This window comes from Ammospiza caudacuta, chromosome 5 (genome assembly GCF_027887145.1).
Source record: "Ammospiza caudacuta isolate bAmmCau1 chromosome 5, bAmmCau1.pri, whole genome shotgun sequence".
Taxonomy (NCBI): domain Eukaryota; kingdom Metazoa; phylum Chordata; class Aves; order Passeriformes; family Passerellidae; genus Ammospiza; species Ammospiza caudacuta.
The window spans coordinates 48,850,984-48,866,579 of record NC_080597.1 but is presented as its reverse complement, the minus strand read 5'-3'; the positions used below and the strand labels follow the sequence as shown (position 1 = coordinate 48,866,579).

At 39.7% G+C, this 15,596-nt stretch overlaps 1 protein-coding gene across 1 annotated transcript in view; it reads right to left on the bottom strand.

The window, feature by feature from the left end:
• ADAMTS20 (ADAM metallopeptidase with thrombospondin type 1 motif 20) overlaps positions 1–15,255 on the bottom strand; it is an 83,970-nt gene extending 68,715 nt beyond the window's left edge. Inside the window, exons 1-3 of the mRNA XM_058804900.1 lie at positions 15,165–15,255; positions 14,510–14,856; positions 3,000–3,162 (exon numbers count right to left, since the gene is read on the bottom strand). Of these exons, the coding sequence (XP_058660883.1) occupies positions 3,000–3,162; positions 14,510–14,856; positions 15,165–15,255 (601 nt within the window). The remainder of the gene's footprint in view (positions 1–2,999; positions 3,163–14,509; positions 14,857–15,164) is intronic.
• Positions 15,256–15,596: the final 341 nt, after the last annotated feature.

The window sequence follows — 15,596 nt, the reverse complement described above, 5'->3', positions numbered from 1 at the left end:
GATTATTTGTTACAAATTAGTTAAGACACAGAAATTAAGCAAATAAGACACAGTTCCTAGAAAGCAGTATAATCCAAACAGGAAGGCTGGAAGGAGATAAGCACTACAGCTTACTCAGTACAACAAAGGACACAAGTTAGTTAAACAAAACACATTTTTATGCACAAACTTTTGGCACCAGAAGAACAAATAAAATCAAACTACTTCCAACTCCTGAATTCAAGTCTTTACTGACTTTCAAATTCACATAACATTATATTTAAATAAATATGGAATTTAACTTCATAAGCAAGTACACAACAAAAGCCTTAAGTGACCCCTTTGACAGTTTTGTAAATATTCATTATGTAGAATCAGGCTCTAGGAAACACACAATCTACTCAGATATCTTCAACTAAGTACTGTAATACTTCCAGTTATACTGCATAGTCCAGCCAACAAATGCTTCTGATGCCTGATACAGAAAAACAATGCCTTTACCAGAGTCATCTTAGCTCACATAAAAAATACCCAACAGAGAAGCATATCTGAATTCTCACTGCCCTCTAGCACTTCAGCAGCTAACTGGGCCCTCCAGCCCCTTCAGAGGAAACCTCCACTGTCTTTGTGGAAACTCGATTTCCCTCTTAAAAAGTAGCCAAAGGATATGTCTCCTAATAATTTTATTCTAATGACTTAGTGACTACAGCACTGACCCAAGAATTCAGAGACCACACTTCTGTCACCCTCATCTTGAGAGGATTTAAATCTACACATTCCATTATTCAAGGGAAGAGCCCTCATGTCTAAACTTTAAGGTATTTTTGAGAGATCCACAGTTTGTCTTCCTTAAAGTTAGGGTACAATATGGCAAGAAAGAAAAACAGTAGAGACAACAATAATTACTTTACTGAGTAATTGTTTAAAAATCAATCACAAAATAAAGCTATACTAATCGTGAAGCCATTAGCACTAACAATGAGGGGAGAAAGCAGGGACTGGCTCTGAAGAGGAACTAGTTCAAGAGTATCCACATATACTCTTATGTGTTTAGACTAAGTTGGATGCACTGAAGAGAATTGGCTGAAGCAGTTTCATATACACAATCTTTACTAGGTCACAGAAAGTGTCTGAGATTCCAGAGTACTGGCAAAATGGGAAATAATACTCAGATTTAAAGGGAGAGTTTAAATATTATCTAAATTTATGGATCAAACAAATCAAGAACAAATCAAATTAATTTTGTTTAACAACACCAGAAATCAACAAGCGGATAAGTAATAGCTATGAGACTTATCCAAAACCTATTCTGGCAAACTCTGATGAGCTTCCATGTCTAAAGGAAACAGAACTTATGGACTGAGGAGATGCAATAAATATCCGATCCTGACGTAAGGCATATATTAGGGTTGCAAAAAATTTCTTCATTGGCAAACTAGTTTTAGAAGAAAACAGTACAAAGAGGAGAAAAGATTTGTTAGACAATTTTAGAATTACCATGGCCCAATTTCAAACTAAAAATATGTATTTTCTGGTATGTTCCTCCATATCATCTGTCAAGGTTCCCTTACTAGAGAAAGAGAAACTTTCATGATTCCAAGTAGTGATATAAGTTGTTCCTCTGCGAAGAAAAGATATGAATAACCAAGCAAGACTAGCATTAAAGGAGACACATCATTTTTAGAACAGAAACATAGAAACACAAAGCTTTTCTTCATAAACATTTCTGCAGCTTCACTGCCCCCAAACTGACAGTAAGCCCTAGCTCACAATCTCTTATAATTGTTCCAAAAAATGAAAAGGCAGAAAACGACTATGTTCTTAATGCCTGAAGCCTTTTTGTCACACTAGCTTGTTTAGATTAAAGAAAAAAAGTCACAAAACGAATTGAAAGACCTCTAATTTGGTTCAGTACATATTATTTATCATTTAATAAAAAAAGGCACAGGAATAAGAACATTTGCTTGAAGTAATGGTTATTTTCTGGCCTTAATAGCTATGGGAAAGCAAAATTCTCAAAAGAATGTTTTCGACTACAAAATATGTTTTAAAAAATTTCCAAAATTAATAACGCTAATCACCCAAGCTTTTTTTAATCTTTATGTTTTTAACCATCTACATAGATATTCCTCAAGTAGAGTTCCAGTCAAAGTTCCCTGTTCAGCCCAGTAACTGATCAGGGAGCTGATCTTCCTTGCTGGCTCAGCTTTCGGCACATAGGGACGGCGTTTCCCTGCACCTGTAAAATTTCTTCCTTAAATTATGTCCAGCCTTCCATTCCCCTTTGTTATTAAGGACTGTTTCCCAAGGGACACTTTGAACCAGTGCCCTGAACAGGCCAAAGTCTACCCTCTGAAAGTTCAAGGCAGAGGTTCTGTTGACCCCCTTCCTTTAACCTTGAATAATACTAAATATTATGAATATATGGTGTAAATGAATTATTAAAATACCCACAAGGACAAACATTTACAATAATGGGTAAGATCAGATTGTATTAAATTAATGATTAATATTAGATACTTCCATTATTAAGGAAGAGAGAAGTTCATGTATTATCTACTAGACTTGCAGTAAGTTCATTGTCTTTTATTATCTGCTAGAATTGCAGTTAGTTCATTATCTTTTGTGAATATAAGCAACAGCTCCTGTGGATCTACTATTTCAATGTTTACATACGGGACAATGTAGGACAAAGCAAAGTTTTGAGTTCTTGCAACATCATGGGTTATTCTTACATATACATTCAGTCCTACTTTTGAATTTGCCACTGTCACAAAACACAAGGAAAAGCTGACAAGCTTATGTGAAAGAAATGTGTAGGTTCTAATGGCACGATGTGGAGAAAAATTATTTTTTATATATATATATATATATATATATATATATATATATAAAAAATAATAGATATAAATATATAAATAAAATTATTTTTATATATATAAATAAAATCTTGCTTTTTTTTTTCTTTAGAACAACTGACATTTGAAAAAGGCACAATGAAATTTAAAGTATGACTCTACCTGAAACTTCACAAGGTTTATAGGATTTCTGATACTCTTTTTTAAGTTCATCATGTCTGTATATAAGATGTGGTTTGTTATGTTCATCTTCATGTTCACCTCCATCCGCTTTCATCAGAGGTTCTAAAATGTATTCACCATCGTGTGCCTTGAAGGTGCCCATCTGAAAGCAAGAGAAGTAATTTAATTATTTTTCACTGAAAATACTGATGTAAAAATAATTCTCATTGAAATAAAATCTATTTATGGTAACATTTTGATGTTAATGATCATACACATGCATGTCAGACAGGGGAAACTCCAATAAAACCTGGAAGGTAAGGCAAGAGAAGTTTGCTTTCAGGGACTTGCCCCACCAGAATAACTCAGATTACCTCACATATTAACAATGTATTAAAAGTAATTACAATAAGAGTTATGAAACAAAGGAGATCACAAAAATATAGAGAAACCAGGTATAACCAAGAAGGACCAGTTGGTAACTGTGCAAAGGTGTTGTGGAGAGCAGAGGCCATCAAGAAATTCAGAATTTGACTGATGTCAATTGACTGCTGACTGGACTGATTTGTTGCCTTCTGTCCTTAACATAATTTATATAGTATTCTTCTTCCAAAATTGCATTTCCCCCATAGATTAGAAACAGTGTTAATATGGTATTATTTTTGAAGATTTTTAACTGGAGCAGAAGTCAAAGTTGACACCATTAAAGTATCTTTTATCCTTGATGCCCCCAAAACACTCCCCATCCCCGGCCACCGTAGACACACATGGTTAACTATGTAATGGGAGCCACAGTAAGTTGATTACCAACAAAAGCACTGGCACATACACAAAGAACAAAAATTAAGCTCCTTTCCCCCTGCCCCATAATCCTTTCAATTATGAAATCCTAAAGCTGACTCTGTTCTTTCTCACTGCACTTCTAACCGAATTCATAATTTCCTACTTTAAGTACTCCACCTCAGGAGACTACGAGGAGGAAGAAAGAATTCCATCAAATTATTTTCAAACTTTTTAGCAACTTCCTCACTTCAGCCAATTAAACACATCAAGTGAGTAGGTACACTGCATCCTGATAGATGTTTTGCCACTAAAGCATAAGATTGACCAAAAAGACAGAAGCAACAACATACATAATACGGTTTAAGAGATTAAATGTTCATGGCAGCCTTGAAACTCAGGGTTATAGAGAGAGTGGCAGAGCAGGATAAATGAGAACAGAATCAAGAATAGGGCTTTTTCAAACAACCCGCTAAGTTTTCTAACCGACTAACTGCTGCAGCCTATTTCAGTGTCCAGGGTATTGTACTGGAATTATAATTTCCCTTGAACTTGGGATCCTTCTAAGCAGTTATCAGCTGTCAATCTGTAAGAGTCTGTTAGTCTGACACATGGCTGAAGCCTATCTGCAATCTTGTCTGATATATAACATTATTAGAGATAATGTCAACACATTGTGGATGAATCCTCTGCACCAGCTTTGTTGCAGAATGAAAAAAGACATCTAAATAGTATTTTCATTTCAAGACTGTTTAAATCTAACTCACAGAAGCACTTTTCCCCCTCAGTTTCATTTAAATTCTTTGCAAGTAGTCTTCATGCTGGATCCTTTATACATTCAGTTTAGCCTTCTCAGATGCAGTGTTTCCAGGGCATGTAATTTGTGGAGGACAGCAGATCGAGTGTACCAAGAAAGGCCTGGAAAGGGCTTCAGGAAAACAGACATGCCACAGCTTGTCAGTTAGTCTTAAGGTACAACTTTTTAGGTTTGTAATGACAGGGACAGACAAGAGCCTGTCACTCAGGGACAAAGCATCAATTCCCGTTAAGATTCATGTTTTATTACATATACTATTATAAAGTCCCAGTTAACAAAAATATGATAAATCTGACCCTATACTATTTGTCAACACTCACATGCTAATTAATTATTTTCTCCTGATATACCAAAACCCATATTTCTACATAATAGATATTTAAAGTGTGTTCTTCCAGATTTAAGCAAGAACTTTATTTTCCACATACATTTTACTTCCCTCCTATTCTTTCAAACAGGTGGAGCAGATAATCTGGGTTTGTCTCTTCAAGATCTTTTCCAACAAACAGACAAGGAATGGTTTCAGCTACAACACACAGATTATAAGAACAATACCCCGGAATTTACAAGGAAAGAGTTCGTACTACATTCTAAATTAAACTTTCAAAATATCAGACTTCCACTGGAAAAGATAAACCGCAGCAACAAGGCGATATTATTTTTCTATGATTTCATTCTTAAAAAAAAAAAAAAGTAAAACTCCCACACAAAACATAAGACATATGTTTTTGACCGAGTCTGCTCGCTTCAAAACTTCACAATAACAGACCACAAATTTACAGGCCAAAAAGTTAGGACAGACAGCTGGATGGACAGAATCCTCCAGTATGATTCCTGGCCTCAAAATTATTCCTAGCTTTTTTTTTCACGTCAAAAGATTAGCACAAGACAGTTCAATTGTGTCCTTAAGACTAGAGAGTCCACCTTTACAGATACTTGGGACAACCATTTTAGAAAAATGGATTCAGCTGTCAAGCTTCCTTTTGCTCACTCTTGGGCCCACTGAGTCTCACAGAGTATCCCAGGATGTTTAGATATGGAAAAAATAGCTGAGCAAAAATCTATAATGCAAAAAGCTTTCATTCTTTCTACAATGAAATCTCTCCTCTTCAACAATGTATGGGTAAAGAAGCAATTACTACCACTGAGTAGTTATGAAGGCCTCCTATCTGTAGTCTATGACAAATTTTTGCACATCAATTGAACACACTATGTTGTATGGGAGAAAGAGCAAAAATTAAGAGATCAAGCAGTGTTCTATCTTAAGAAAGGTATTTGATATTTGTCATTCAAAGCCAAAGAAGACATTGAACTTGTAGCCACCGATTCCAATCCTCCAAGTTTGCCTTGAAACTACATGGTTTGTTCCTCATTTTCCTAACACATGCATCTACAAAAGTTCAGTCACCAGTTACACTGCTTGTTTTTAGTCCTCCAGCCAGGAAAGTGATACTTCATGTGGTGACAGATTATGCTGATACAAATGGAGCTATTGCTGCATCTTGGACACACAAGGAAAAGAGCTGTGAGATCCAAATGAAGAATACTTTTGGTAAAATGAAATAAAGAAAAGTCCCTTAGATGTACAGATGTAGGTTGCTGAAACAGGAGCACAAGCATTTGCAGGAAATTAAATCAGAAATGAACTGGATTTACCATCTACAGATGCCTCTCAAATCATCTAACATGAAAGCTGCCTGAATCATTCTATTTCTGTTCTTCACATAAAGAGATAAAAGTACATTTAAAGATCTCTTCAGTAGAAGTAGACTACAAAATTGAAAACAGTCTCTTGCACATCATAAATAAGTGGTCCAAAGAAGAAGTGCTACCCAGAACTATGCATATGCATAGATTTGAGAAAATTTATGAGAAAGCCCACATGAGAATGATAATTTATATTTTGGATTTAAAATATTATGAATGATCTAGACACTTTAGATTAAATCAAGGTTCAGGAGATCAACACAGCTACTCAATATATGGTATGACTTAGTGGTTTAAAGTGGCTTAAAACTGTATAGTCTTAAACAATATTAATTCTATTGCAGGAGTTATAGAAGTAAATATTGCAAAATTATGGTTAAAGAATGTACCATGCCCATATACAAATTACATCTTTGTCTACAAAGTTTTCAGAACACATGGAAAACATAAGGGATATATAGCAGATTTCAGAAATGAGGAATCAGTATGTTCAACATCACAATTGGAATTGTTTCATCAAAACTCTAAAAGAACAACTGAAGCTCTGGAAAACTTGGCTCTACACTGGCAGACTCTGTCCCAGATAAGCTCCACTCCTGTGCTCAAGTACTTCTCATGCCCTCAAAGCATGACTTCTTAACTCACTTGAAAACCTGTAAGTAGTTTATAGCAAGAGCACTTTAACAGTCAAAGTAATTTACAAAATCCCTGCCTTTTATACTATTCTCTTCCCCTCTGCTATCCCTCCTCTTTTGATTATTCAAATCTCGTGAATCATATAAGAATCCCTCCCCCTTTTTCTTCCTGCTTCGCTGTTACAATATTCTATGATGAAAGACTTAAGAAACATTGCTTAATTAAAGAAAAAAGTATTACAGTGATCATAGTACACTGTCAACATTTGGAAAAAGTATTTCTGCTAGAAGATAATTCAGCTAGAAACACAATAAGAGATAGCAGCTCAAGCTAATGTATTAAAATCAGAGCTAATATAATTGAAATAAGAAAATAGTAATAAAATCATAAATTTTCATTTTTCCCTCACCAGGGAAGAAATATCTAGCAAAAAATGTTTTCTGGTAGGAAACATTTTAGAAGTGATTGAAAGCAACATTATGTTTGAAGTTCTTAGAGAATAAAATTCTAAAAGTTTGTTTTAGGTATCTAACTACATCTTACAATTTCTGTGATGTCAAGATTGCATGAGCTGACTATAATCACACCACTAAAATAATTGATGGGGCACTCACCAGGAAGTGTCCTGGTCTGCAAAGACACCTGAGCTTTGGTTAGATAAAATTTCTTAATTCCAGATTGAAACTTAAGTTCCATGTAAGTGCTTAAAGGGATTTTACCTATTTGTATGTTTAGACCATGCCTTACCAATAAACATACGATAACCAGGAGTTCCTAAATAAAATTTGTAGCCAAAACAGAGGGGCTAAACAGCAAAAAACTTGAGATAATATTAAAAAAACAATCTCAAAGCCACCAGGAAAGAGCATTGGTTCATGGAAATAAACAAGATTCAGTGGAGTGGAAGGAAGAGAGAGGGGCAATTTATTTATTTATTTTTATCTTTATATACAATTCACAGTGAACAAGCTAGACAAGCCAACTAAAAATATGCATAACAACATTTTTTTAATAGATATATACATGGAGATTCCATTACAGAAAAGCAGTTATACAATGCCTGTTGGCTTTGGCAAAACAAAATGTATAAATACGTACAGGGATTTTCCTGCTTGTTTGGGGGTTACTTTGGGAGGGAGTAAGTTGTTGGCTTTTATTTTAGAGTTTTAGGGGATTTAGTTTTAACACCTCAACTATCATCAAGCTAAGTATTCTGACAGAACACAGATCTACAGGATCCATACACTTTATCTTGAAGGAAACTCCATCATACCATCTCTCCTGTGTCAGAAAATGTCAAGCAAACTTACACTTGCAACTTATCTCTATTTAAAGAGAACTTCCTAGTTTGATGTTTTTAAGTAGATGCAGAACCCCTTTTTATCTCACTGGGAGATGAATAGCTCCATACAGTCCTTCTGACCTCATAAGCACCATCACAGGCAGTTATCACCCAAGAGCACACAAGCTATGGTTAGATTTTCACCCTAGTCAGCCACACAGTAAGCTACCTTGAGTACTTCTGTAAATATGTGCATTCCCAGAAGATATTAACTGTTCTCAGTGTCTGGCTTTGCTATCTTAATCTTGCCATTTTCTACATGAGGGTATGTCTGAAACAGAATGAGAATTGAGACCATTGCAGATACACTATCTCATATGGGAAGCCTATCTATTCCCCAAGAGTACAAAGTTCCCTGAGATCCATGACAGCTAAATGTTGACTGCCACCTGGGACTGGAAGCATTAAGTTCAGACAAAAAAAGAAAACACACACACAACCCCTCCCCCCCACCTATTTGCACACCAGTAATTTAGTTTAGTGACAGCAAAGGTCCATATGTTGTGTACTCTGCCCTTCCCTGACACAGAAACTTCTGTGTATTTCCTCAAAGTTTAATGAACATGTGTTTGTATATATATATATATATATATATATAACAGATAAAAGTAAATCAAGGTTCCTCTGGCTGCCCAGAGCATACCAGCAAATTCACCTGGGTCATATAGATCCAAACAATAAAAGGAGCAGTTGAGAACAAGCTGCAGCCATCAAAACAATTTATTTGGCAACATATGGGCAAAGAATGTGACCAAGGAGTTATCAATGAAAGGCCACTAGACACAGGGCATGGGCAGAAGGCAGCCCAGGGATGGCTCAGCACCCTTGACATAAAATGTTGCATAGGCACATCCTCTCTGTTGAGAGGACAATTCCTGCAGAATTTTGCTGGTGAACAAGTAGACACATACTCAGGACTTACTGCTTTAGATAAAACATTTTCTGTGACAGACCTTCAGCTGCACAATCTGCAACTCCACATATCTTCTCAGTTTATAACTGCAATTACCACCTGTATTTGCTGATCTGTGCTGGCCTATGTGTGAAGGTACAGCATCTGTGGAAGCATTTCCAGGAAAAGTTGAGATGCAAAGAGCCTGAGGGAAACATACTGGAGAAGATTCAGGGTTTTTAAAACAGCTATAGAGGGGACTGAAATTGTCTATTTTGTAACAAGCCAAAGAGAAAGAATATTCTTATCTTAAACTTGCAAAGGAAAACCTTTTACTTAAAACCACCTTGTGCTGATCAGAGGCAAAGCAAATGCTCAGGGTTATAATGGAAGCACTGAAACTCTTCCTGTTTTGCAGATCCAGAGCCAGAGTCTCACCTTATATACTTGTATGACACAGGAAACCAGAACTACCACGTGGAAGTCTTCAGATCACCCAGCCAGTAGCAGTAAGACTTTGTTTGCTCAAGCAAGAATCAATTGCCTTGAGTTGACATTTTAATAGGATTGTTTTCCTAGCTTATGATGGAATCAGTATATTAATATAAAAAACTATGAAATCCAGTATGTGCCTTATGGATATTAATAGCATTATAAATGTAACCCGAATACTGAAACTATCCTGCCTTCCAGATTTAGAAAGTATCTTTTTTGAAGTGACAGCTTAGAAGTTAAAGCATTAAATTATCTCAAGGTAAGCATATTTTCTAGTTACAAGTGTTAAAAGTTTCTTGGAAAAAACAATTTAGTTTCACTCACTGAGGTTGTTAGTACTAAGGAGCACAAAACCAGGGAGCAAATCTCTGGGGTTTGTCACCTGCACTAGATCTGCACAAGAAACTGGATGCTGGCTATGCTAGCAGTAGCTTCTAGCAAGTTTTTTTTGGGCTTTGGACTGTTGGATTTTTTAACCAATTAAAAATCACAGTTTTTTAAGACAAATTCCAAGACTGCTTCCTTTTCCCTAAAAGGAGCCACTTTACCAATCCATAGCAGCAGACAGAGCCGTTTTCAAAACCTCTGAGAAAGGTGATTCGCTGACCTGGATTAATAAAAAATAAATACAACCTCCTGTGCTGAGGATTGTGAAGATCCACACTTAGGTTCATACTCCTGCCCTTCTCCAGACTAAAGTAAGTCTGATGTGCAGTAAGGGAGCATTGCCAAAGGGCTCCCTTGAGCTGCTGAGGAAGAAACTCGTCACACTCCAAAGCTACATTAGAACAAAGTGGCCCTGCCTTCCTGGACTGCAGGCAAATCCACACAAGAAGAGATTCATGTGTACTTTTCTACTCCTAACTACTGCCAGCCAGTGAGCATGTGAAATTGCTCTACACACAAGAGACCAGACACCCAAAAGACTGTATTTTTTCCTTTTTTCTTACCTTTTCATCTCTCACAGTAGTCACATAAAACACCTTCGGCACTTAAGCATTCTTCTAGCTCACAAAAACTGATTTTAACTGTTCTCAGCATCAGCCAACACCCTCTTAACCCCTGATAAAAAAATATCAGGTTTCTCAACAGACTAAACAAACCGTTTCTGTAGCATTCATTCAGGATGATGAAAAAAAAAAAAGCCAACCAAAAAAAGTTTCTTTCTTTAGATGGGTCCTGCTAGGAATTGAATGTGCATGCTAGTTAAAATAAGGGAGCTATCGTCATTTATAAGACACTTCATTCACTGGTATTAGCTTGTATTTGTCATTAAGCTTGTAAGTCACACGTTCTCAAAAGTGAAATTATTTTTAACTATTAGGGGATTTACCTCTTTTTGCTGTCTGCCTAACCTTTGAAAGGTATATTTAGTCTACAGGCATCCAGGGACATCCTCAGCAGATCTCATTCCCTGCTTGTAGGAAGCTAACTGACTAAGGCAATAAAAGCAAAAAATATGGAACTTCAGAAAATAAAGTGAAATAAAGCATGAAATCTCAAAAATTACTCTAAAGATGCAAGAAATATGCCTGTATGTGATCAGATGTTCAGCTAGGCACCCAGGCCATCACTCCAAATGACCTTCTGCCTTTGATGGATCCCAAAGTTCCCTAATTATACACTCCCTCCTTGCAATTACTACAGACTCCCTGATGACCTTCTAACCTCCCTGTGCCATTTGCACCCCTGAACCCAGGGCATGCTCTGAAATGTAACACAACAAAACTGCAGACAGGGTGTCAGGGGCCATTAAGCAATGCTCCATGGGTACTCTGCGTTGTAAGTGCTCTTAGCAAATGCAGGAAAAGGCTTAATGGAGGGTGAAATGGCAAATCAGGGTGGAAGGGGGCAACACGCTCAACCTGAGAATGCAAAGAAAGGAAAGAAAGAAGGAACTTGAGGAGAACTGAAGCTGTGATGAATGCACTCAGACCTTGGGGATAGATGCCTACAGGATAAAGTGAACACAAGTTCCTGGTCTCACTTCACATGACTCAGGCACATATCCTGAGCAATTTTTAAAATTCCATTGTTACACTCCCTGTACCTTTATAACTGAGTACAAGTCATTTTCTCCTGCCTAGCTTTCACAGCATTGGTCAAATACAAGCAATTCTCTTATATATGCAAAGCTGGAAGACAGTTCAAAGCAGTATCATAACTTCCATACACTAAGCTCAAGTTCAGCAATCCTACAAAGAGAAAGGACTTCACCTAAAATGAATATAATGCAAGGCTACTGAGTCACTAGCCTGGTTTCTACCCTCTTGCTCCCAATAAATAGTATCTGACCTCAGTAGCAGTCAGACTTTAAATGTTTGGATGCACTCATGAAGCATGGCACTGTTCATTAAGGGGCAATAACTGACTAATGTATTTTTTCAGGTACATTTGTTGAATGCACAAACCCATGAAATTTTAAAAGCTTTGAGGATGAACACATCTTTTAACTAATTTTTGAGGATAGTCCTATCTAGGAATAGGGAATGCATTCAGTGAGGACAAGATCTCACAGGATAATTCCACACGGTCTGTAGCTCGCTCTTTTCGCATTCATTCTTCTCTAAACTCCAAAAAAGCTTTCTCCTTTGGCAGTCGCACAAGGCAGAAAACATTTGCTTTGAATCCATGAGGATGAGGAAGAACATTAGCTTGAAGGTTCTGAGTCAGGCTGGAGGACACTCTGCGCAGTTACAGGCAATCAGCTGGCTGTGCCCACCACACAATCCCTCCCTGGAAAACTATAGGCACATCCCACAGAAGTGTAACAGCATCCATGGAGGCTCTGCTTCCTCTTCTGAAAACCACCATCACTGAGGGGAGAGCAGACACAACCCTGGCTATGCTACATTCCTTCCAAGGCTGTATCTGCCTGGGCAGAAAGTGAAATGAGAGGTGAGAGAAAGCCCTGAGAGCAGCAAGACAGAGAGGTCTTTGCTGGTGGTCAGACCAGGCACTCTGTGAGCCAGGCAATGACTGAGGACATGAAGCACAGCTGGAAGCTGCAGTGACAAGTTCACACAGCTCATCTAGAAGAGGGAAAGGCCTAAGTTAAAGGCACTCAGGGATTTCTGACCATACACATACATGATGATACTGCAATGTATCAGTAAGGAAGAGGGGGGAGAGAAATAAGAAGTGAGAAATTCAGCCTGTTGCAGGCAAGAAGATGATCCTGTGATTAGGAATTTGAGAACTGATAAATAAGGTACTTGAGACAACTTTTAGCAGCAGTAAGTACAGGTTTTGATGAAAAGTTTCTTTTAATGTACGTGGTTCCTTCAAGTAATGCAAAGCAACAGTTTACAGGAATAGAATTCAAACAGGCAACAAAGATTGTTGAAAGTGGAAATTCTTAGAACTTCTCGTATTTTTCTGTAAAAAGTATGCCACTATTCTCAATGACATGACATTTGAGCATCTATTAAAACATGAAACATGGAAGAAATAAACGACAACCAAGCATATTTGTGATACCTCATCTTTCCCTCTCCTTGTAAACATACTACGCTCTCTCTTAGTAAACATATTAAGATATCTGGTATAGTTTTGAATTGAGCTTTGGATAATATAGTCAAGAACCAATGACAGTTATTTGTAAAGCAAGATATATAGATAAAACTTAGGATGAATACAGAATTACTGTTTTCAAATGCTTGCTTCATCACTAATTTCCAAGGACTAACCAAAGTCCACACACCTCAACCCAAAGACAAGATGGAATATATCCAAATATCCAAGAAGCACAAGAAAGAGGTGTTTCTTTCAAATAGCAGTTACTTCTGGTTCTCTCTTCTATCCTGTCTATCACCCTCTATTAATACATATCACACAGTCCTAAATACATCCAACCAATTGCATTCTATTTTGTGTAGGCTACTAGAAAGAGCCTAGTGTATGAAGTTGGATTTTCTTGAGGTCCCAAAAGTAAGAGGCTTGCACCTTTAGTTTCCTAAGTGACTGCAAAAAAATGGAACAACGCCAACTTCAATTCACAGCAATATTTACAATGCTGTATTTCTACAGTGTGCCTGTCACACAGCTTGTCCTTGGCCTTTCAATAAGAAGTGATGTGGCAAAGCACAAGGTATCAGTCTTCGTGTTTCTAGGCACAAAACTATAAAATTTAACAACACAGTACAATTGTTTTCAAAGACAGTTGTGTGATGCTATTTCTCCTTATCACTTTGGAAGACATAATAAATGCTATCAAGGGATAAGTACAAAATGTGTATCATTGCAGTTTGGATTTGTCTACTCAATACAATTCTTAAGAAGGGTTTCACAGACACACTTCCACTGAAGTTAGGAAATTTCCTATTCCCTTTTAGCAGAAATGTGTTTAGAGAGCACCGCTGCACACTTATTAGTATACAACATACCTTTACAGCATTGTTGAAAGCTGAGGAAGAAACTGATCAACACCAGCTCTTCTCTCACCATCTCAACTACCATTACTCCTCACCCACAACCACAATATCTGTTAAGCTACAAACACATAACTGATGCAACTGACAGCATCATTTTATCAAGACAATAGGTTACTGTGTTTCTAGGGCATGCTTTTTCCCTCTGTTACAAGGATCTTGGTGTCAGGAGTTACATCAACCAACTACATTACTGGCCAGCAAGAGATCCTTTGAAAGCGGCATTTGTATATCCCACCAGAGAAGTATCATCATGAGTGCACACTGCTGATGCCAAGACATTTCATTACCAACTACTTGGAATGATGCCCAAGAATTTCCAGTTTAGCTCTCCAGCAAAGGCATCCCACTACATTTCTTTCAGGGAGGAGAATATGAATGGAGACAGGAAGCAGTGACCAACATGCTTACCAAACCACCACAGATGCTGAAGACAGCCATATGCGTTTCCTGGGCATTGACATGCCCGCGGTAGAAACAATGCCGCAAATCAGAGGACGGCTGTTTCTGCGGGGCCCCGACGTGCACCACCGTGTACTGAGCAGCGAGGAATCCTGCATCAGCACTCAGGTTCAGCTGGAAGACCTGCCCGTACGCTCTGAGCTGGTAATGCGTCCGGAAAGCAGCGGGCTCCAGCGGTGCCTCCAAGCTCCTTTTCCTCCTTCTGAAGTGATGCGTGTGCGGGAAAACTTCTCCAAACTCATTCACTCGGACAGGTGTTATGATTTCGTAAGAGGAGAGCTGCTTCACCAAGGTCTCTGTAACAAAAGGCAGGAGGCTCAGCCTGACACCGTAGCACAGCAGCAACGCCCCGCCGGCACCCGCACGGCTGCTGGCACGGCACTCGTGGCGCCAGCCCGGGGTCCGGTGACAGCCGGGGGCGGGGGGCTGCCGCCAGCGCGCCCGGCGAGACCCGCGGCCGCCCGGCCCCGCCACCCGCCGCCGCCGGGAGCCAGCGCAGCCTCCTCCCGCCCGCCGGGGAGCGGCGGCTGCCCCGGAGGGCACGGCGCCCGCCGCAGGGCCACGACCCCCGGGCCGCTCGCCGCCTTTGCTGCCGCTCGCTTACCTTGCCCGGGATGGAAGCGGACTCCCCACGACGCGGTGACGAGCAGGGAGAGGGGGCACAGCAGAGCCGCCAGCCGCCTCGCCCCCCGCATGGCTCGCTCCGCGGCGGCCGTGCCCGCAGCGCCCCCGGGCCGCCGCCGCCTCAGCGCCCGCCGGCCGCCCGGGCCGGCCCCGGCTCCTCCATGCGCCCCGCGCCCCTCCTCGCGTCCCGCCGCCTCCGCGGCCCCGCACACGCCCGCGGGATGCCGCCCCGCGCCCGCGCTCCCCCTCCTCCCGCCCCTCGCCTCCGCTCCCCCAGCTCGCTCTCCGCCGGCGGGGTGGGCGAGGGCGGCCCTTCCCCTCCCGTCCCTGCCTCCGCCTCCCGTGCCGCTGCCCCCGCGGCCGGCGGGGCGGCGCGGAGATGCCCGCTGCCCTCAGGCGGGGCCATCCCGCA